The sequence below is a fragment of the Megalobrama amblycephala genome, linkage group LG13 (genome assembly GCF_018812025.1).
Source record: "Megalobrama amblycephala isolate DHTTF-2021 linkage group LG13, ASM1881202v1, whole genome shotgun sequence".
In the NCBI taxonomy this organism is placed as follows: domain Eukaryota; kingdom Metazoa; phylum Chordata; class Actinopteri; order Cypriniformes; family Xenocyprididae; genus Megalobrama; species Megalobrama amblycephala.
The window spans coordinates 25,521,593-25,543,582 of NC_063056.1; the positions used below are offsets into that span (position 1 = coordinate 25,521,593).

At 37.0% G+C, this 21,990-nt stretch overlaps 2 protein-coding genes across 6 annotated transcripts in view; one reads left to right on the forward strand and one right to left on the reverse strand.

Moving 5' to 3' along the window:
- The window catches only part of epb41l4b (erythrocyte membrane protein band 4.1 like 4B), a 23,421-nt gene extending 21,281 nt beyond the window's left edge, over nucleotides 1-2,140 (forward strand). For both annotated transcript variants that reach the window (XM_048152084.1, XM_048152085.1), the window contains 2 exons: nucleotides 611-705; nucleotides 937-2,140. In XM_048152084.1, the coding sequence (XP_048008041.1) occupies nucleotides 611-705; nucleotides 937-1,000 (159 nt within the window). In that variant the 3' untranslated portion in view covers nucleotides 1,001-2,140. The remainder of the gene's footprint in view (nucleotides 1-610; nucleotides 706-936) is intronic.
- On the reverse strand, nucleotides 2,133-20,001 carry esrp1 (epithelial splicing regulatory protein 1). 4 transcript variants are annotated; one of them, XM_048152087.1, is made up of 15 exons: nucleotides 19,587-19,996; nucleotides 19,057-19,185; nucleotides 18,605-18,718; nucleotides 18,380-18,494; nucleotides 17,730-17,828; nucleotides 17,581-17,635; nucleotides 15,933-16,040; nucleotides 15,699-15,831; nucleotides 15,490-15,532; nucleotides 14,617-14,918; nucleotides 11,460-11,693; nucleotides 9,131-9,329; nucleotides 5,942-6,149; nucleotides 4,722-4,890; nucleotides 2,133-3,750 (listed from the first exon to the last, which is right to left on the reverse strand). In XM_048152087.1, the coding sequence occupies exons 1-15, from the start codon at nucleotides 19,716-19,718 to the stop codon at nucleotides 3,640-3,642; spliced, it is 2,151 nt and encodes a 716-aa protein (XP_048008044.1). In that variant the 5' UTR covers nucleotides 19,719-19,996; the 3' UTR covers nucleotides 2,133-3,639. The 4 variants fall into 4 exon arrangements, with proteins under 4 accessions (XP_048008044.1, XP_048008043.1, XP_048008045.1 ...); XM_048152086.1 differs by having other exon boundaries at nucleotides 15,933-16,043; nucleotides 19,587-19,994; XM_048152088.1 differs by having other exon boundaries at nucleotides 9,143-9,329; nucleotides 15,933-16,043; nucleotides 19,587-19,991.
- Between the last annotated feature and the right edge of the window lie 1,989 nt (nucleotides 20,002-21,990).

The following is a 21,990-nucleotide window of genomic DNA, read 5'->3' on the forward strand; positions in this document are numbered from 1 at the left end:
GTATCTAGTGATGGGCGATTTCAAAACACTGCTTCATGAAGCTTCGAAGCTTTACAAATCTTTTGTTTTGAATCAGTGGTTCGGAGCATGTATCAAACTGCCAAAGTCACGTGATTTCAGTAAACGAGGCTTCGTTACGTCATAAGTATTTCGAAACATTTCGAAATTCAATGGTTCATGGCAGAAACAAAAGATTCGTAAAGCTTTGACACTTCCTGAAGCAGTGTTTTGAAATTGCCCATCACTAGATATTGTTGAATAAAGTTGTTATTTTGTTTATTTGGAGCACAAAAAATATTCTTGTCACTTCATAACATTAAGGTTGAACCACTGTAGTCACATGAACTCTTTAAAATATGTCTTTAGTAGCTTTCTGGGCATTGAAAGTGTTAATTATTTTGCTGTCAATGCAGGCCTCACTGAGCCATTGGATTTTATCAAAAATATCATAATTTGTGTTCTGAAGATGAATGAAGGTCTTATGGGTGTGGAACAACATGAGGGTGAGTAATTAATTACAGAATTTTCATTTTTGGGTGAACTAACCCTTTAACCCCTGGTAGAGATACTGTATGTGACAATATAAAGACATTATTATTTTTCTCCACAGCAGAAGGATACTCCACGTTTGGAGCATGACAGCTCCCCGCTGTTCTTTCCAAGTCCAGTACCTCACCTGCTACCATATGCGGCACATACAGAAAGGTAACATACACACACAACAGTCAGGCTCTTTCCAAAATGTGGAATAATTCCACTAAGATGTATATTTGCCTACTAGATCTGCTGTCTCTCTGAGATTTTTCATCTTTCTTTTATATTTGTCCATTTTTCTTTCCATCTGTTGATGTTGACTGACATTTTAATGTTTTTTTTTTTTCTCTGATTGTTCCCATCCTTCTTTCTGTTTATTCATCTGTTTTTGTATGTGTGAAGCTCTGAAGACCTGCGGATGGAGAGAGAGAAACTGCTGAGGGCCCTATTAATGACTGAGCTTTGAGACAACACACTCATTTGCTTACAGACAACAAAAACTACACAGAAAGATGAGCCCTTAACTCAATGCACTAATGTATTTCACTGTTACACAGCATATGGACCTGAACAAACCTCTATGCTATAAGCATTTTGCTAATACCACACAGCAGTGTTTAAAGAAGTAACAAAAACATTTGTTTGCTTGTTCTGTTCATAGCATGGCATCGGCATTGGCGCTGTAAAAACTGACATAATGACTCTTTAACTTTTAATAATTCTTATCACTTATTTTTCTCAATGTTTTATAATCTGTCAATGGTTTTTTGAAGGGCAGAGTTTATTTAAACGCCTCAGGCTCCGCTTAAAGCTGTCAGTGTTTAGGCCTACTGTATTTGGCTATGTTCGGAATAGCATACTACTGTACTACACATACTTTTTTTCTGTAGTATGCAGTATGTATACTGTGCACAATATGCAAAATACCTGGATGATCTTCTACATAGTGTACAACAGAGCACAGTGCCTGGGTCACTATATCCCATAATGCAATGCATTCAAACGTGACTTGTGAACTTGAATATCAGCTGTAACTTTTAACATCTGTTTTAAATCATTATTTTACTTGACCAGCCCCAAAGACATTTTACTTATAATTTTAAATACATTTTTACATACAAAATTTTAAAATTGGATTAAAATAACCTTTTATTTCTGATATAATTAGTGCCACTTAACCTGAAAGCATAATGAGGTCATGTAACTATTTAGCATACTACGGTTTAAAACGTGCCCTTATATATTGTACTGCATCAGATACTATTTTCAGACGGTGTATATATAGTGTGTACTGCGCAACATGCAGTTAGTATGCTAGTTAGTATTCTATTCTGAACATGTGCTTAAATGTCATGCAAAGTTAAAGGTTTCTAATATATATTTTGTGAAAAATTGTATTGCTATATCACTAATATACATTTCATATGAAACTGCAGTTTTATACAATAACCTCCTTTCTCTCTTGTAATATAAAAACAAGGAAGATATTTCCGGAAGTACATTGACGAGATCAAGCTTTGATGATCACATTGCCCACTAGAGGGCGTTAAATACGCATTTCATGTTTGCCTTTGAGAAGTAGATCAGGAGAAACAAAATGAAATGTAAACTTTTTATTTTCTTGTATACAACTTGATTATCATAAAGGAGAGCAGCTCCAGTGTTAATATTTTGATATGACCACACTGAGAAAAAAAAATCTATTTCATGTAGCTCAATCACTTTTTTAAGTGTGGAAATGTAAATACAAACATAATGAGTCAGTCACTCAATCCCTCAGAAATATTGTTAAATTTACTTTATTTTAAGTTATTATAAAATATCAAAATAAAATAATACTTTCTCCAAACAGCCAAATTCTTGATTTCTCTTTTCTACCTATGTTAAGAATTACAAATATGATGGTAACAGATCGGTAACATGAGAGAGTAGTGCTTCTGCTTAACTACTGCCTGTTGGCATTTGTAGGTTCTGTAGGTACAAATAAATCACACCGACTGTTTCACTGTCATACGCTTTACTCCTACTGCTCATAAAAGCCTAAACATGCAAATTACTCCTAGTATTTAAAAAAGCACAGAGTGTAATAAATGAGGCACATTGGCATAAACAAACAGAAGGGATACAGATGGGATACAGCTGCAGGTAAAAAATAAACCTGTTCACATTCCAGCAGATGCACACAAACACTCTCCTTAATACACAGACAATGGGTGAAAATACACCTGTGTGCATTACAGCAGGCCCAAAAACACTCTCTGAGTGCAGTAAATAAACACACATGCATTGACTTTTGGTTACGGTGCGCACACCTATATACAAACACACATTCATCAGTTGGGTTACATGTACTACACATACGCACATCAACAAGCACATTTATCTAGAGACTTTTGTACATTGATTGGTACGGACAATACATATTTTTCTGATGCATGACACACAGACACACAGGTATAAAGCACAAAAGTAAGTTGTTCCTGATTCTGAGCTATATTTGGCGAAATGACTTGCAGAACTACATGTTTCAGACATCCACGAACTGCATTGTGCGTGGTGCAAGGATTTGGCGAATCTTGTAAACATGTTATAACAGCTAGCACTATAAACTTCATGCAAATTAAAACCTTCAAAGAAAAAAAAAAAAAAAAAAAGAGGCTTGAGAAGGTCTCTACGCATTCACACATACTCATGGTAGAGTCACATCAACAGGGAGGCACTAACACACTTTTTTTCTGGTCCTTTGGCTTAAATTTATGGTTTCAGTGAAAGTCTGCCATTGATTCGGCAGGTATAATGTTTAGACCCTGGTTTGAGAAGCTATTTCCTGAGTGAACATCACTGCATGTGCATGTACACGAACATACAAACTCTCTCTCTCTCTCTCTCACACACACACACGCATACACACGTCTTCAGCAAAAACCTTATGAGCAGAATATTAGCTCTAATGCATAAAAAACAATGTGCAATATACATTAATGTCAAAATACATATAATTCTTTTTTTAAATTCTCATATAAATAGCATAAATGGCATAAACTGCTTTGTTTTGAGGGGTTTGTTGAATCCACCACAGGGGCGTGGCCTCGTCAATAGATTGGCTTAAAGCAACTGCAAGTCAAGATAGGCTCCGCCTCCTACAGACTGGTCTCCCATAGGCTGCTTGGCTGACAGCACAGAAGGGAGAGTTACCAAAGCATCAGTGTTGCCGGGCTAAAGGAGACAGAAAGAAATTACATTTACTCAAGAGACACATGCCTCATTATTTGTAATAAGCCCCACCTCAAATGAGTGACAGCCCTCCTACTGACTAACAGGCAAACCGCCTGAGGCGAACGTACAGCCTGCATGGGAAAAACGCACATTGTGGCTGTGCATGGCAGGAGTCTCAGCTGTTTTTAGAATGGGTTCATTAGCCAATTAGGCAAACTAACAGAAGGTTTCACTCCTGTGGTGTCAAATATATGGTGTCCGCTTCCAAATAGATGAATATTGTTTAATTCGCAGTACTACTCAGTACATACTATTGCTGTATTAAAATGATATTTGCTGAAAATATGTATAAATTATATATATGCAATGCATATATAACATTTTTGTGCATTGTTTATATATGAAGATTTCATTTACCCAATCTTGAATGGCAACATTCAGAATAATAACACTGGCCTCCCAAAGCAATGGAACGGAAAACCAGCAGTCAAGTTGAAGTCAAGATAGAGCAAGCCAATTCACCGCACCTTAGATCGGTTTGTGTGTGTGAGGGAATTTAGACCAGAGGAACCTGTTTAGCTCATCGAGGGGGTGTGACAATGCAACTATGCGATCCTGTTACTCAAACCCACTAAAGCATCGAAATCTTCAATGCTGAGCACTGCAGGGCAAAGGACACACCTTAATGTTCCCTACAAACCAGCCCTGCCCTGCTTATAAACACACACACAAGTTTCTGAGGTGGAACAAACTAGGACTTGTATTTGGATCAGTGGCGCTAAATAACATTACGAAAGCCCATTAGAAGCTGCTTGCTAATACATTTAAATTCTTCAGAGATCAGTGAACTGTAAATAATTTAGTTACTTGCTATTTGGCAGGAATTTAACTAAAATAATCATAGAAATGGCATGAGAGAAATTCCTGTCCCTTGGTATTATAATAGAGTGGTGGGTGGATTTTAAACTCACCTGATACCCATGCACCATGCTGAGAATCTCTTTAACCCCACTATTATAAGCGTGGGAAGGGGCGTGGCCTTGCATTCGTATCAGTGCTGTGGGCGGGGCTGAGATGACTGAGCCTGAATGGGTGTGGCCAGAAGGGAAGTAGCTGATATTAGGGGGGGAGCCAGGTGGGCTGTTGAAAACAGACAAAAAAAAAAAAAAAAAAAGCCAAATAAGCCAAAACATTTAAAAATATATATTAAATTTTATATATATATATATATATATATATATATATATATATATATATATATTATTAAACTTTCATATTAAATATCATTTATATTATATTTTATTTTATATTTTAAAAATTCCCTTCTTCCATTGGTCTATCAAATAGTCCCGCCCCAATCACACATCATTGGTCGAGGCAATGCTGCTGTGTCAGAGTGATGGTTTACTCTGTGGATGTCCTCTTCACATTTTTTTGCAGCCTTCCTCAAGCTAGATAATCATATTTCTCTCCTTAAATCTCACATACACAATCAGTTCCTAAACCAGTTCTTCCACTACGGAGTGAACTAAAATGTTAATGGGCCTGGGTGTGACATTCACTTTTTAGTGTGTTAGCCTTATAAACACACCCAGTCCTGGTTGTGCACTTCTTAAAGACAAAGTCAACATTCAGCTTTTAGAGCTTCATTTGAGCAGCTCATCGAGGTACAAGCCCACAAAACACATTGTATTACCCTCAAACACAAACATACACACTTACACAGTGGTTGTATGTAAATATTCACACTTTGTGAAACCTCTCAGAAAACATAAGACAGCTACTGGTGAGTATTCTAATATATGTTGACTGTGTGTACAAGATAAGTAAGTCACATTTATGTAAGAAGATTCCTGGTTCAGACAGGTTTCCAAGGCAATTCAAGTGAATTCTAGATTTAACTAAGCAAATATTTAAACCTTGGATACATCTATGCATCTATGATGCCTTCATTCCTCAGTAAACTACCTAAGTTTTGGACACAGCCTCTGGATTGGATTAATATGTACACTCTGAGTATTAGACTTTACTAACTTATTATTAACTTAAAGATAAGTGGTATTCAATCATTCATTAATCATCTTCTGTGAAAGAAACTGCAGTGAACTATCGCTCATACACTGCATACCTACTGTATATGTGCATGGCTTATCTTATAAAGAAAAACAACATTAACAGATATAACTCTTACCTGGGATAATAGGTGGTGTAGTTCATGTACAGCTGGTTACTAGCAGGGTAGAAGGCCGTTGTTGGTGGAAGGGGCCGGGGACTCAGCAGGAACTGGGAGGGGTAGATAGCTGCTGGCTCCACAGGTAGCACTGCTCCTGCAGGAAGGACAGCTCCGGCAGGAAGAACAGCCGTCCCGTGAGGAAACGTGTACGATGGAGGAGACAAACCTGAAATGGGCGAAGTGGAATATTGAGGAATTATTAAGTGAAAAAACAACCGTGAAGCTTCCAGTTTTGACCATCAGATGGGATTGTAGTGTTAATCTGGTCAACGAAATCGATGACAAAAAAGTTTTTTTGATTGCACCACGGTGATAATTAAATGGTTTATGGTTGATGAAAATAGAACTAGAAAAGGTAACAGTGCAACATATAGAGTGGTGCAGGGATGACGTCAAAACCCCGGGAAGACTAAGTCACCCTTGAGATTTTCCTATGGCGTTTTATAATGGGGTGTTTTGTTCTACAACATAAATTACACACAACCATAATCCAAAAACAAATTTTGAAGCTGTTATTTTTTTAAAGCATGTAAGTGTGTGCAGTTTAGCTTGTAGAACAAAATGTTCAAGTATTGTCAACTTATGTTTACCACTGACCTTATTTTACTCATAAATTTAAAAACCCATAGGAAAATCTTGAGGGAACCAGTGGCAAATTAGTCTTCTGGGATTTGACGTCATCCCTGTACCACTCTGTTAACAATGCGCTAGCAATGATTTTAGAAAAAAAAGTTGAAATAATCCAGCAAGAATTGACCTGTTGGAGCTGAATGGTTCGGAACCAATGGGCCTCAGCAAACTTCCAAGAGGCCCACAGGATGACTTAAAAGTATGTTAATTAATAAATTATTTTTAAAGGGTTAGTTCACCCAAAAATGAGAATTCTGTCATTAATTATTCACCGTTCCACACCTGTAAGACCTTCGTTAATCTTTGAAACACAAATTAAGATATTTTTTATAAAATCTGATGGCTCAGTGAGGCCTGCATTGACAGAAAGTAAATGAACACTTTCAAACACCCAGAAAGCTACTAAAGACATATTTAAAAAAGTTCATGTGACTACCGTGGTTCAACCGTAATGTTACGAATACTTTTTGTGCGCCAAAAAAACTAAATAATGACTTTATTCAACAATATCTAGTGATGGGCGATTTCAAAACACTGCTTCATGAAGCTTCGAAGCTTTACGAAGCTTTTGTTTCGAATCAGTGGTTCAGAGCACCAAAGCAATGTGATTTCAGTAAACGAGGCTTCGTTACATCAAATGTTTCGAAAATTCAATGGTTCACGTGACTTTGGCAGTTTGATACATGCTCTGAACCACTGATTTGAAACAAAAGATTCGTAAAGCTTCATGAGCTATCAATAGATATTGTTGAATAAAGTCATTATTTAGTTTTTTTTGGCGCACAAAAAGTATTCTTGTTGCTTCGTAAAATTAAGGTTGAACCACTGTAGTCACATGAACTGTCTTTAGTAGCTTTCTGGGCATTTGAATGTGTAAATTTACTTGCTGTAAATGCAGGCCTCAATGAGCCATCAGATTTTATCAAAAATATCTTAATTTGTGTTCCAACAATGAACGAAGGCCTTACAGGTGTGGAATGACATGAGGGTGAGTAATTAATGACAGAATTTTCATTTTTGGGTGAACCGACCCTTTAATATTTTAAAATAATCTAACTCAAATTAAAATGCTAAAAATCATATAAACATAAATTATATAAACTGAAACTTTCTGTTTTTCTCCCTCAATAACTATTGTTTTAGCTAAAGAACATACAGTTTTCTTGTATTTTAGTCTTTTTTTCACACTAAAATGTCAAACAAAACGTTATTTTTGTTGACAAACTTGTATGCCATTTCAGTGAGAATAAAGCGGACTAAAATGAATGAATTTAAATAATTACTAATAAAATATATATATATATATATATATATATATATATATATATATATATATATATATATATATATATATATATATATATAAGAATTAAAAGACAAAAACTATGACTAAAATTCAAGCTACCTAGCAATTATTCAAGGTATTTTCGCCAACCAATTATAGGGTGTGGTCCTGACCGATCCTAAGCCAGTTACAATGAGGGCTTTGCACCTTTAAACTGCTTTCAAGTCCTGTTTATTGTTTGTCATCAGAGGCTCATGCAGTCATTTCATCATACAAAAAATGAACAAGGCAAATCAACAGTGTAGCCACCAGCACCAGTAGCTACCTCAAAAGCCCACCCTAAACACAACCTGTCACACTGTGATCCAGCATCTAAATGAGCTGTCTTGCAGCCAATTCAAGTATGTCTCATAGTTACTCTGGCAGGTGCGATTACAAAACTCATCTATCATGTGAAGGTTATGTGTTTTTTGTAATATGAAATGGGCCAAAACCTTTTGCTCACAGAGTCAAAAAATATCAGTTTAGTTCAAGAAAAGTATTACTATTAAAATACCTATCCCAACTTTACATCTCACATAAAGCATGCAGCAAACCTTAACCCAAAACTGTCAATATCTGCCATTATTATTCAGCTAACAAGTCAGGTATGTTCCCTCCACCCTTCAACACACAGCAGCACACAGCCACAGGCGTTCAGGCACCTTTAACCAGACTCAACCTGTGGCATGCAGAGGATTTTACGAGCCGCTGTTGGTCATTAGGGTAGGAAAGTTACCGAGCTGACTATCTATCCAGAACTATAAATGAAGAAAGAAAGAAATCTAAACTAAATCAAACAGATCCATGACACACAATGCGTTTGAAAGTGCAATTGGTGGCATTATGATGATGTGGATTGAAATTTTGTGCACATTTAGATTTAGAAAGATTTCACTGAATCACCCCAAATCAAAGCCCTTCATTCCCCCGCTGTAGAAAAGCATCTGACAAACATCAGATCTAAATTTAATGAAAAACAAAAAATAAAATAAAACATTCACCCAACCAGATTCCTACTGCTCCTGATGCCCATTCCTGTCTGGACAGGAAATATGGCCAGGACACCCACCAAATGAATGCATGAATAAGTGAATGAATGAGAGAAAGGAGAAAAAAACAGGAAGGCGTGAAGCGCCACCTACCCGCACACACAGCTGAGAGAAGCAGTCCCAGAGCCCAGCGGCACTTACGTCGTAACTTACATGGCGGCGGCGAGAGGCCGCTCCTGTTAAGCGTTCCTCCCATCAGCACGATGTTCATCTCCTGAGCGGAGCACGCAAACACCTCCACGTAACGCTCCTTCATGCTGCGCTTGTGGCAGCGCTGGGCCGCCAGGAACGCCCGGTCAGCGGAACGCATCTGGATAAAAGCATCACCCGACGGACGACCCTGATCAGACACACAAACAAATGCAATTTTAAAAAGAATGAAACAAGTGTACAGGACGTGTTTTTTCAGCATCTTCTGTCAGAAGTGGCTGTTTTTGTCAAGTTAAAATTAGGGTTGGGAACAGAAAACTGGTTCTTATTCATAATAAGGATTATAATTATTCTGATAATAAACTAATTTTTCAAGAAATACTGGAACACTGTACTAGAACAATCACTGCACTAGATTCCTGCACTGCTTATTCAAAGAAACAACATTACTGCTACTGAATCTACAGCACCAAACAGTGAACAGTGTAGTTTATTTACAGAACATCTCCTGAAACAAATGACTCTTATGGATTCAAAAACATACAGTGCAAACAGTTTCAATTGTCCTACAATCCATATACGAACGAATTATGGTTCTTTTGATGAACCAACAGAAACACATACAGCTATACAACTACAGTTGGTGTAGTTTCTGACTGGTGGTTCATATGACAAGGTGTAGTTAAACATTTAGTTTTCAGTAGTATTTTATGAATTTCAGTAGTAACAAATGAATTAAAGGTGCCCTAGAACCAGTTTTTACAAGATGTAATATAAGTCTAAGGTGTCCCCTGAATATGTCTGTGAAGTTTCAGCTCAAAATACCCCATAGATTTTTTTTAATAAATTTTTTTAACTGCCTATTTTGGGGCATCATTAACTATGCACCGATTCAGGCTGCGGCCCCTTTAAATCGCGCGCTCCCCGAGCTCTCGACTATAATACAGTGCAATTACAAAGTTCACACAGCTAATATAACCCTAAAATGGATCTTTACAAGATGTTCATCATGCATACTCTATGCATGCGTCGGATCATGTGAGTATAGTATTTATTTGTATGTTTACATTTGATTCTGAATGAGTGAGTTTGATAGTGCTCCGTGGCTAAAGCTAACATTACACACTGTTGGAGAGATTTATAAAGAATGAAGTTGTGTTTATGAATTATACAGACTGCAAGTGTTTAATAATGAAAATAGCGACGGCTCTTGTCTCCGTGAATACAGTAAGAAACGATGGTAACTTTAACCACATTTAACAGTACATTAGCAACATGCTAACGAAACATTTAGAAAGACAATTTACAAATATCAATAAAAATATCATGTAATCATGGATCATGTCAATTATTATTGCTCTATCTGCCATTTTTCGCTATTGTCCTTGCTTGCTTAAGTAGTCTGATGATTCAGCTTTGCACAGATCCAGACGTTAATACTGGCTGCCCTTGTCTAATGTCTTGAACATGGGCTGGCATATGCAAATATTGGGGGCGTACATATTAATGATCCCGACTGTTAAGTAATCATGGTTTCCAAAAAAAATATAGGAGCTCAACTGGTTTCAACATTAATAATATAATAATAAATGTTTCTTGAGCAGCAAATCAGCATATTAGAATTCTGAAGGATCATGTGACACTGAAGACTGGATTAATGACTACTGAAAATTCAGCTTTGCCATCACACAAATAAATTACATTTTAAAATATATTAAAATAGAAAACAGTTATTTTTAAATTGTAATAATATTTCTCATGATTTCTATTTTTACTGTATTACTGTAATTAAATGCAGCCTTGGTGAGCATAAGTGACTTCTTTCAAAAACATTTTTAAAAATCTTACTGACCCCAAACCTTTGGAAGATAGTGTAAAAGAATCATTAATGGAACTGTTAAGGAAACAGAGGAATCAAAACCATTAAAATCTTTGTTTCTAGCTGAAAATATGCAAGCCAGCTTTTTATGTTTCTATCTTTGAAACCTTGTTTGTGTGGAAATATTGAATCTTACATCTTGTGCTCAAGTTTAGTTCTCTTTATCGTGCTTTAAAATATTGTATGAACAAAGGCATGACGGCAACACATTACAAAGGAATGAAGAAACACAAGTCCTGACAGAAGCTGCTGCACTGATTGATTAACCACCCATTTTTATGGATTGGTTGAGCCAAAGGGAGGAACCTCTCTGACAGAACACATTCTGAACTACAAAGGTGTGTGTATTTTATTAGATTATCTCCAAATGAAATCAAAGTCAGTAACGACGGTTAGTATACCACAATTCATAAAGGACATAAGTGGGTCTGAGCGCCTTACCTGCTGGTTAAGCACCATATGCACTCCGTGTGGTTTGATGTCAGCAGTGTATTCCCCCAGGAAAACCAAAATGTCCTGAATGCTGGCATCGTACGGCAGACCCCTCAATCTCACGCAGTCCCGAACACCTGTCACTGCTGCTGTTTGGGGCACGAATGTGGGCTGTGGCACAACAGACAGGATGGGGGATGGAGCCACCGGAATCAACGGTGCAGATGAGTATCTGTTCAGTACCTGACACACAAATGCTGGAGTTACAGTATATGACTGGTAATGCATATCAAGAAGACATTTACCTGTTTATAGCTCCAGAGTGGAGATGATGGGATGAATTCTAAATGGAGGTACTGATACTGTGTGCCATTATCCTTATATTGTTGTAATTACATGCACAAGTTGTAATTGCTGGCTAACACGTGTTGTTGTATCTGCTTAACTGAATACATGACAAATAACATGCATTGCATTATAGCTGTATACTACTGTCATATGGACATACACTCATCTCTGGCTGATAATAGAACTTTTCCTAATTTGTAACAACACTGAAACAAGCATTTTCTGTAAAGCTGCTTTGAAACAATATGTTTTGATAAAAGCGCTATACAAATAAACATGCAAATACAAGATTGGTGTGTCTATATCCTCAAATGCCCTAATATATGAAGACAGCTTGCCCATTGTATGTTGGGTCTGGAACTTTACCAGATCAAGCCTGCAAAACCATGCACTTTCTGTTTGAGCAAGCCAAACCATCACTTTGGTTTCCTAGGTTTCTTGCTTTATATTTAAACGTTTAATGTTTTAGCTACCTGTTTCGACCGGTCTAAACCATCTGTACTTTGGTAGAGATAGACCTAAAATCAGTTTAACACATATACCCCCGGTTTCACAGACAAGGCTTAATCTAGTCCTATATTGAATGCATCTTTGTGCTGTTTTAACTGAAACTAACTTGTACTGACATATCTTAAAATATGTCAGAGCCATTGTTTTGTCTCAAGATGCACACCAGTGATGTTTTTTTCTAGTGTACGTTTATAAAAGCTACTGAAATATCCTAATTGAACAAAGGACTAATCCTGGTTTAGGCTAAGCCCTGTCTGTGAAACCGGGCCATATTTTACCAATATTCATACTTTTCCCCATTATCAGTTCATAGGTAAAAGTTAATGGACATTTTGCATTGTTAAGTGAAAATCACATGGTAAATGTTAGACAGCCCAAAACAAAGAATATATCTGCAACCATTTTGATAGAAAAAAACAAACAAAAAACAGCAACTTAAAAATGGCATTAAAAATACTCTTCATAAAACTAAATATATTTATTATGCATGTAACATTCATTGCTGTAGTCTAATGATTATGGCTATTTCACACTGTCTGTTTTTGAGATTGACAACCGCATTTACTTACAGGAGTGAGTCTCGAAATCAATGTGCCCGTATTGCTTACCACACTGTAAAACCCAATAAGTTCAGAATACTCAAAACATTTCAGTAAACTAACTCATTTTTTTAAAGTTGGTAGAACTTAAAATTTTTGTGACAAGTAGGGGCGGGGCTGAGAGCCATGGAAGCGGATCAAGGCCAGTGTGGTGCACAGGTGTCTCTCACTAACAATCCCGTCACCAGCATCCCTTTCCCAACTCATCATAATGTTAATTACATACAGTTAATTTACATAAACATAACATTCAGATCTTGGTTAAATGTTACATAGCAAATAACTTATGCTATTATAACTATCAGAGAGACTGTCATTACATACTTGCATATATGTAATCAAACAACATATGTGGTCTTAAATGTTTTGCAGCTCATCCTCAACCTAACCACATGCTCTACTCTTCACCACATAACAGAACCCCCCTGAATCCCAACATAACACAACATTAAACATTAACTTATATCTCCATATGTTAATCTTGTGCAAAAACACACAAAATAACACTTAATTTCAACAGTTATTTATATGGTCTGACGCAAAGCATGCTGGGAATTAGAAATCTGCTGCAGCTCAACTCAATCATATTAAGTTCAGCTTACTACAATGAAATTTTGAGTTCATGCAACTTTTTCCTATTAAGTACAATGAACTTTCATTATTATTCGAGTGAAACAAACTCATTTAATTTAATTAATTTCACTGTTCGGTTTTACAGTGCAGTAACTAACCATAGCAACAGTGGATAAAGTAATATCCAAGATGGCGACGTCCAGTTAAGTTACTGAAACCACACACAGGACAGACACGGCTCTCTCATATTGTATGACGTGACAGACAACTAGTTGTCCGGTCCGGTTTCGTTCACACAGCGCCGGTTTTCAGAGAATGTGGTTTTGAGTCTTTTGAGTCGTATTCTGCTTCTGTGTGAACTTAGTCTATGTAAAGTAGCTATAAACAATTAAAAATCAGTTCTGTATATTGGTTATTAGACACTTAAAAACAAACAAACAAAAAATGCATTTGATGTAAAAATAAATAAATAAATAAATAGTTTACAGTTGTAGCAGGTACATAGGCAGGATCAGTTGCCACTTGTTGTGTAATGGATTAAGTACATGTTTTCTATTAAATTTGAATCGTTTTTTCAGGATTTTGGTATCATTTGGTGATTCAATTGTAAATATTCTGCTTAAATAACCTAACAACAGCCAACTATTAATATAGGGCATGATGGGATTCTCTTTTCCTGTGTTCTAACAGATACACCCTTCATCAAAAACCCTTTACTTGTTGTGATAGACACAGCTGAGATAGTCAAGCACACACAATGTCTGCTCAAACACAGGTTGAGCTCAACCGCCTGCTATTTTTGAGTAGCTTGATTTGATGACGACAGCTAAAAATGAACAAGAAGGAATTCCAAGTAATTCCACAAAATTAGTAACAATGAAATTTGAAATGTTTTTTGCACTGAAGAACAGAAAGTCTAAGAGAGAGTTTTTATGACAGCTTTGAAAAGCTAATCTTTTACAGATTACTGAGCTGAGTGTTTGTTCAGCGAGCAGAGCCGTTCAGCTAGAGTACAAACTTGTACACGCACTCACACATCCAAAGACCTCACGTTTTCTTTCCCTCCTGAGTCTGTCCAACAATCCAAACCAACTAAAAATTCTCTCCACAACTGAAACAGGAAGCGCTGCTCTCACCTGTTGCACCTCAGCCGCAGTGCTCTTGAACAGTTCTATGTATCTCTTGCCCAGGATGTCCTTGTGTTTTTTCAGTGCGTTCTGAGCGTGCTCCTCGCAGGAGAACAGGACGAACGCATCCCCAGTGGGCCTGCCATCGGGAAAGCGTACAAACAGAATGCCTTCGGTGCCGTCGGTCACGGGACATGCCGGGGAGAAGAACTGCAGCACCTGCTCTGCGGTGGCAGTGAACGGAAGTCCACGCATGCGTATGATAACCTGATTCTCCCTCGACAGAAAATTGGCCACTTCATTAGAGGTACCTGTCAGTCACACATTCACAAATATTCGTCAGCCTCTCAACCTGAAGCTAAAAATACAGTCACACACAAAACAAACTGAAACCAATGCAAATAACACTGAAAGATCACAAACTCAGATTAAATCAGATAATATACACAATTTATATTACAACTGCACTCATACACTAACTAGTAGAACTAAGATTTTCCACATATAGGGATGGCTAAAGATTCCAGTTGCTTAAAGGGGTCATGAACTGGATTTTTTTATTTTATAATGTTTCCTGAGGTGCACTTATAATGTTAATACATTTTCTAAATTATGACTAACTAGTTTTAGCTCTCTGATCTGCTGTGAGACTTCAGTGTAAACGCCTACTGCTGTGATTGGCTGACATCTTTACATATAATCAGACTACACGAGTCACACTTTTCTGTTTTTTCTTTTCTTTTCTTTTCTTCATCTAATGAAACCGGTTCTGAATAAGAATAGATTATGGCATTTAATTCATTATGGAACCAGTTCTGAACTGGTTCTTAGTTCCCAACCCTATCCACATTCAAGTCCGAAAAAACAAAATAGTCTTTTTACCTCCTGCTATCTTTAGAAAGTCTTCACCTGTTGCCTTGTAAACCTGCAATGCAAAATAATGTGATGAGAATTTACATACTACTACGATTACAAAAAGGTGCATGTAACAGGACTCCGGTTCATCACGGCACTAAATGTAACTTCATTTACAGAAACGGAGTTAAAAATATATTTATATAGTATTAATAGCTTTATGAATGTGTGTGTACCTCAATGTATCTGGTGCCCATGTGATGCTTGTGTCTCTGGAGGGCCAAATCCCTGTGCTCTTCACTCTCAAACCGGACTAGTGCTTCTCCATTCCTCCTGCCCTGAGCATTCAGACACAATGCAGCACCTCCTCTACACACACACACAGTCAATCATCAGACAGATTGCTATTGTGCACACACTGAAGAATGATAATTGATTAAACCAGAATTGTCTGCGGGTTGTTTGCATACTTGGCGATGTTGAGACCCCTGAAGAACCGGGCGATGTCCTGGTCTGAGGACTGCCATGGAAGACCCCGAGCTCTGATCACTGTGTTATCATCCACCCTCTCCATCTTACTGCTATGCACACACATACATACAGTTTAAACAGAAACATAAGACCAGCATGGCAAAAATATTTACATGTCAAGTGACCCTTTGCTAAGTTCCACCCCCTTGGTTACTACTCAGACAAGTTTTACAGAACTTCTCATAGGACTGAACAGGATGACGGGTGACACTACTATAAGCATTTCATCTAATGTTTTTATTTAAATAAATATTTCATAATAAAAAAAACAAAGGTATGTGATTCTTACTGATCTTTCACATGTCCATTAGTGAATAAGAGCTGCCACATAGTTTATTGCACATCATGTGCTTCTCAGGATTTATTAAAGGGTTAGTTCACCCAAAAATGAAAATTCTGTCATTTATTACTTTCCCTCATGCCGTTCCACACCCGTAAGACCTTCGTTAATCTTCAGAACACAAATTAAGATATTTTAGTTGAAAGAGTTGAGTTGGTTCATTATTAATATTATAAAGCGACGCGAATATTTTTGGAGCGCCAAAAAAAACAAAATAACGACTTATTTAGTGATGGCCGATTTCAAAACATTGCTTCATGAAGCATCGGAGCATAAATGAATCAGTGTGTCGAATCATGATTCAGATCGCGTGTCAAACTGCCAACGGCTGAAATCACGTGACTTTGGCGCTCCGAACAGCAGATTCGACACACTGATTCATTTATGCTCCGAATCTTCCTGAAGCATTGTTTTGAAATCGGCCATCACTAAATAAGTCGTTATTTAGTTTTTTTTGTCGCTCCAAAAATATTCTCGTCGCTTTATAATATTAATATTGAACCACTGTACTCACATGAACCGATTTAAATATGTTTTTAGTACCTTTATGGATCTTGAGAGAGGAAGTGTCATTGCTCCCTATGGTGGCCTCACGGAGCTATCGGATTTCAACTAAAATATCTTAATTTGTGTTCTGAAGATTAACGAAGGTCTTACGGGTGTGGAACGGCATGAGGGTAAGTAATACATGACAGAATTTTCATTTTTGGGTGAACTAACCCTTTAAGTAATAAAACCTTCTATAATACTAATATCCTCCAAGAACTATATCCATCACTACTATAAGTGCTGCAGCAGAAATTTTGCTTTAAAATTGAATGTAAAATTTGAATCTAAACACATAACATGAATTTCCGATCTCCATTCTATAGTCATTTGATTAATTTTATAGAAATAGCACTCACAAACAGTAATCTTAATATTTTAGGGTTCTAACAAGAAAGATACATATTCATTATAGAAAATCCCATGATTTTACTGTAATACTGTAATAATATCTAAAAATATTTAAAAAAATGTCTTGATATTTCCAGCTATTCAAAAACAGCAAAAAAAGAGCTAAGCATAAATAAATACAATTAAATAAAATTAAATAAATAAATAAATTCTGGTATGCTTATAAAATGGTGGATGGCAGTTGCTTAGGTAGGATTGGTCAATAACATTTCAAGGCATTTTAAGCAAAGTATCAATTGAACACAGTTAAAGACATGTTTTTTTTAGTTTAAATAAGAAACAGCTCTTACCAGGTGCCCGTCTCAAATTTGTCATTCACTTTTTCAGGTAAGGAGAATTTGTGGCCTATGAAGAAGAATAAAACAGGTTCATAACAAAAACACTTATGAATATTAACTCTATGTGTGCAGACAATAATAGGTAAGTTGTAAGGACTTACAGACAGGCTCTGAGATGAGTGCTAAAACAATATCTGACATCTGCTGAACTTTGTAAGCAGTGAAAGCATGAAGAGAAGAATCTACAACCACATTCAAATCTGATCGCAACCGCAGTCAAGGAATACAGCGTCTGTGTTTAGTGTTACTGCTGACACCTTAATTACCGGTTAATGACATGGTAAAGATGCAAGGAACAACTAGAGCAGGGGGTTATAATTGCAAAAGGACCATTGAAACACTGCTGTCGTCCATGAAGAAACATAGAGGGAGAGAATGACTTTTGATTAACCTTTCTTACTGGGCAGAAGGCTGTGCTATTGCATTATGTGATTGACTGTGTGTGTGTGTGTGTGTGTGTGTGTGTGTAGGCATTAAGACGTTACAGCATAGGTGTGGCAGGTTAAGCTTGTTGGCTAAACACTCTTGGCTTTCTCTTGCTGGCTCAATTGAACCCACACTATTGTGAGTCTATTTGCATTTCAAAACCTTGAGATCCTGCAGCCAACACCCTGTTGCCTATCTTTCTCTCACAAACACTCAAATGCAACTTCCTCACACTGGCTGTCAGATAATTATGAACTAATGTGTGTATTAATCTACTCTCATCCATTTAAGACTTACAAAAATACAGAATTTTGTTTAAGGATACAGTCAGCCATGACCTGAAGATCCAAGTCTTTCAATTCCCCTTCTGATGGGAATTTTTTCTTGAACTCTTTCCGCAGGTCAAAGAACGAGAAGAAACACTCAGGCAACAAAATATTCTGAAAAGCACAAAAGAAAGCAGTCAAGAAAACACATTTATGCTCATAAATTATTGGCTAAACGTTTTACAAATATCACCCACACACTTTCAGTATTTAGAGTTCGATACCTTGCTGGAAGCCTCGGGATGCAGGACTTGACGCACATGCAGCTGTCCATCCGTACAGAGACAGAAGGTATTCCCTGCACCTGCGTCCACTTCTGCACATAACTTCTGATTCAACTGCACACAAAGACACCTTTTGAGTAAACGGCACTTTTTGTGGCATTTAATGCATACCCATGATGAGGCTGCTTGTGCAAATATCAATCCACAAGCTGTTAAACAATATGTTTAATAGAGTGTATAGATATGCAACCATTCATTGGAGTTTAAATGGTCTATAGGCAGACCTTCCCTCAAGGGGAGTTATAATAGAAAGTTGTCCTTTGAAATGATCCACTCTTAAATGCAAACATCCTTATGTATTTTGAACCATCCAATTAAGTCTAAAAAAAATCAAGAACAGACCCATTTTAAGATAAATGCCAACCTGTCAAGACAGATATGAGAATCATCACCTGTTCAATGGCCTCCTCAAGCGGATCAGCAGTTGTCAAGGCATCCTCGGTGAGTCCACTCACCTCCTGACACTCCTCAGAAAGCTCAACATGATCTGGTTTGACTAGCAGTTCATTTACCTCGCCAGCCTAGATGCAGGGAGAAATGCAATCCAACATATATATTTACATAGGCAAATAAATTGATGGATGTAAAAAGTAAATAGATAGATAGATAGATAGATAGATAGATAGATAGATAGATAGATAGATAGATAGATAGATAGAAAATAAATAAATAAATAAATGGTCTTAGAGTTGACTGTAATTTTTGTTTAACATATACACAAGCATATATAGACAGATAGAGAGTAGAAAATACAAATAAATAAATAAATATTTGGCCTTAGATTTCGTAATTCATAAAATATAATATATATAGGCTAAATGTAAAATATTTCGAATTCTCTCTCACCTCCACCAGAAATACAACACACACAAACGCGCGCACACGCGCACACACAAACCATCATGAGGAAATATGAAATCACCTTTTTAGTCGCTAAATCCACAACTTGCCAAACCAACTGTACAATTTCCTTCTCATCTGATCCCAGCTGGTCCCCACTTGCGCCAGATGTGGTGGTGAATAAAAGCACCAGATAATCAGGATTAACCGTCATTTTTAAGAAGAAAAAAAAAACTATTGTCACCACCCGATAGCAAAAGCAAAACCCTAGAGATCAACTCCAGGTGACAGAGAAGCAAAGAGCTCAGTGACCCCACACCTACGGACAGATCAGTGCCGGGTTCGGACTCGTCTTGATTTGTCCCGTGGCCTTTTAATTGCGTGAGAATCGATGCAAATCAGTCCGAAACCCCTGGCTCTGCTCCGCAATGGCTGCTTGGATCGCGCTGGTTTTGTGTGAGCCCTACCTGGCCACCGCCCACGTGACACAGGTAATAGATACCTGCCCAAGAGAAAGCCCTCCTACTGCTGCTGAGAAACAAGGACGTGGCAGGGCACGCAGAAAACGCGCTCGTGCTACATGATGTGAGGGAATTCAGGATCTGCAGTGTTTATTACACGTTGACACACTCCACTAATAAAATAACCCAGCGTTAACACCTGCTCACCTGCCATCAAACGCGAACAGGACGTAGGCCTAGCTAATGTGTAAAATCCTAAGGCCTTTCACAATCATTTTAAAATGGTACTATTAACTAGGTAAATATTAGTCTGACAAAACAAATCCATAAACTTACAATAGCCAATATCTAAACCACAAGGAACGTCTTTATATTTAAGCCAGTGTAATTGGCAGAGTCATCTTTTATAAAGCAGTCATAACAGTAAGTGTAGCCTATTCTTTATTATTACCATTACAGTCATAGAGAAAGAAAGATAGATAGAAAGCAAGCATACAATCCCCCGCAAGCAAAAAGCTTTACCAACACATGATTTTGCCATCACTTTATTGAGATAAAAAGAGTGGGAAATGTCTGTTTATTTGTCTGATAAATCAATGCAACAGAAGCAAAACTGTAGGCTTATTGGTTAAATGTCACTTCCTTCTTTTGCGATAATCATATTTGCTCACTTCAGTGGATAGTTTATCAAACCTCAGCGCTTTATGTCATTAACAGAGTATTCGCAACTCTTGCCCAACCAGCTCTTGCACCTCCAGCAATATGTGGCAAGTCTGTTAGGTGCTGCACCAAGAAAATCATTGAAGGATTTTAATATTTTCCTTAATTCAAAGTTTGAGTGCTTTTATTATTACCCTTTAGCATTGTTTTCTTGCTTTGTTAGCACCTGTTATCGGACTCTTTCAGGTCCTTAGGAGAATGAAGATGCATAATTTGTCAAGAGGCTTCCCTTATGTTATTATGAGATGGGGAAATATGTAAAATGTTAAAGCAAAAGATTAGTTAAAGTCTTTGACTTTATAATGTTTTTTTTCTTTTCTTCTTTTGTTCTTCTGTGCTATAGGCCTATTGGCTAGTGAAATTACTCTCTTGTTTAACTTGCCTGATAAGCGGCTTCCTCATTATTTATAAGGAGTTAAGAAGAACCCAATCCATTATCTGCCTATTTCCAACAGCACTAGACTTCTTTTATTTATCTGCGAGAATCACTCAAAAATTCCAGTAATTCCTTTTTAAAGGATTAGTTCACTTTCAAATAAAATTTTCCTGATAATTTACTCACCCCCATGTCATCCAAGATGTCCATGTCCTTCTTTCTTCAATCGAAACGAAATTAAAGTTTTTGATGAAAACATTCCAGGATTATTCTCCTTATAGTGTTTCAGTTTCAGTGCAGCTTCAAAGGGCTTTCAATGGTACGCTGTATGTCCTATGCCTTCCCTATTCTACTTACGGAAAAAATGGAACTGGCGCTGCGTTCGTTCCATAAGTAGAATAGGGAAGACGTAGGACATTCAACGTAAGCTTTTTGAAGAATATGAAAAGTGCGGTTTTGGCGGAACCACTTGGAAGGCGATCATTTGTTTATATAAAGCATATACATTTACATTTTTTTTTTCCGAAAATGACCGATTGTTTCACTAGATAAGACCCTTATTCCTCATCTGGTATTGTTTAAAGCCATTTGAAGCTGCACTGAAACTGTCATTTTGACCTTCAACCGTCTGGAGGACATTGAAGCCCACTATAAGGAGAATAATACTGGAATGTTTTCATCAAACACCTTAATTTCTTTTCGACTGAAGAAAGAAGGGCATGGATATCTTGGATGACATGGGGGTGAGTAAATTATCAGTACATTTTTATTTGAAAGTGAACTAATCCTTTAATAATGTTTTATTGAAAACCTTTAAATATGATAATTTAATTCAGAAAATGTGAATTTGAGAATATTTTAATGTAGCCAATACATTTTTAAAGTGTTGTTGTATATGGTTTATGTTACTTTTGAAACGTAGTCTATTA

What these genes read in the sequence shown, in the direction of transcription:
- esrp1 (XM_048152086.1), bottom strand. Translation starts at nt 19,718, where the DNA reads ATGACGGTTAATCCTGATTATCTGGTGCTTTTATTCACCACCACATCT. An exon ending in TGGATTTAGCGACTAAAAAG is followed by an intron (nt 19,186 to 19,586) that starts GTGATTTCATAT and finishes CCCTGCATCTAG; the next exon opens with GCTGGCGAGGTAAATGAACT. An exon ending in CTTTCTAAAGATAGCAGGAG is followed by an intron (nt 14,919 to 15,489) that starts GTAAAAAGACTA and finishes TGTGACTGACAG; the next exon opens with GTACCTCTAATGAAGTGGCC.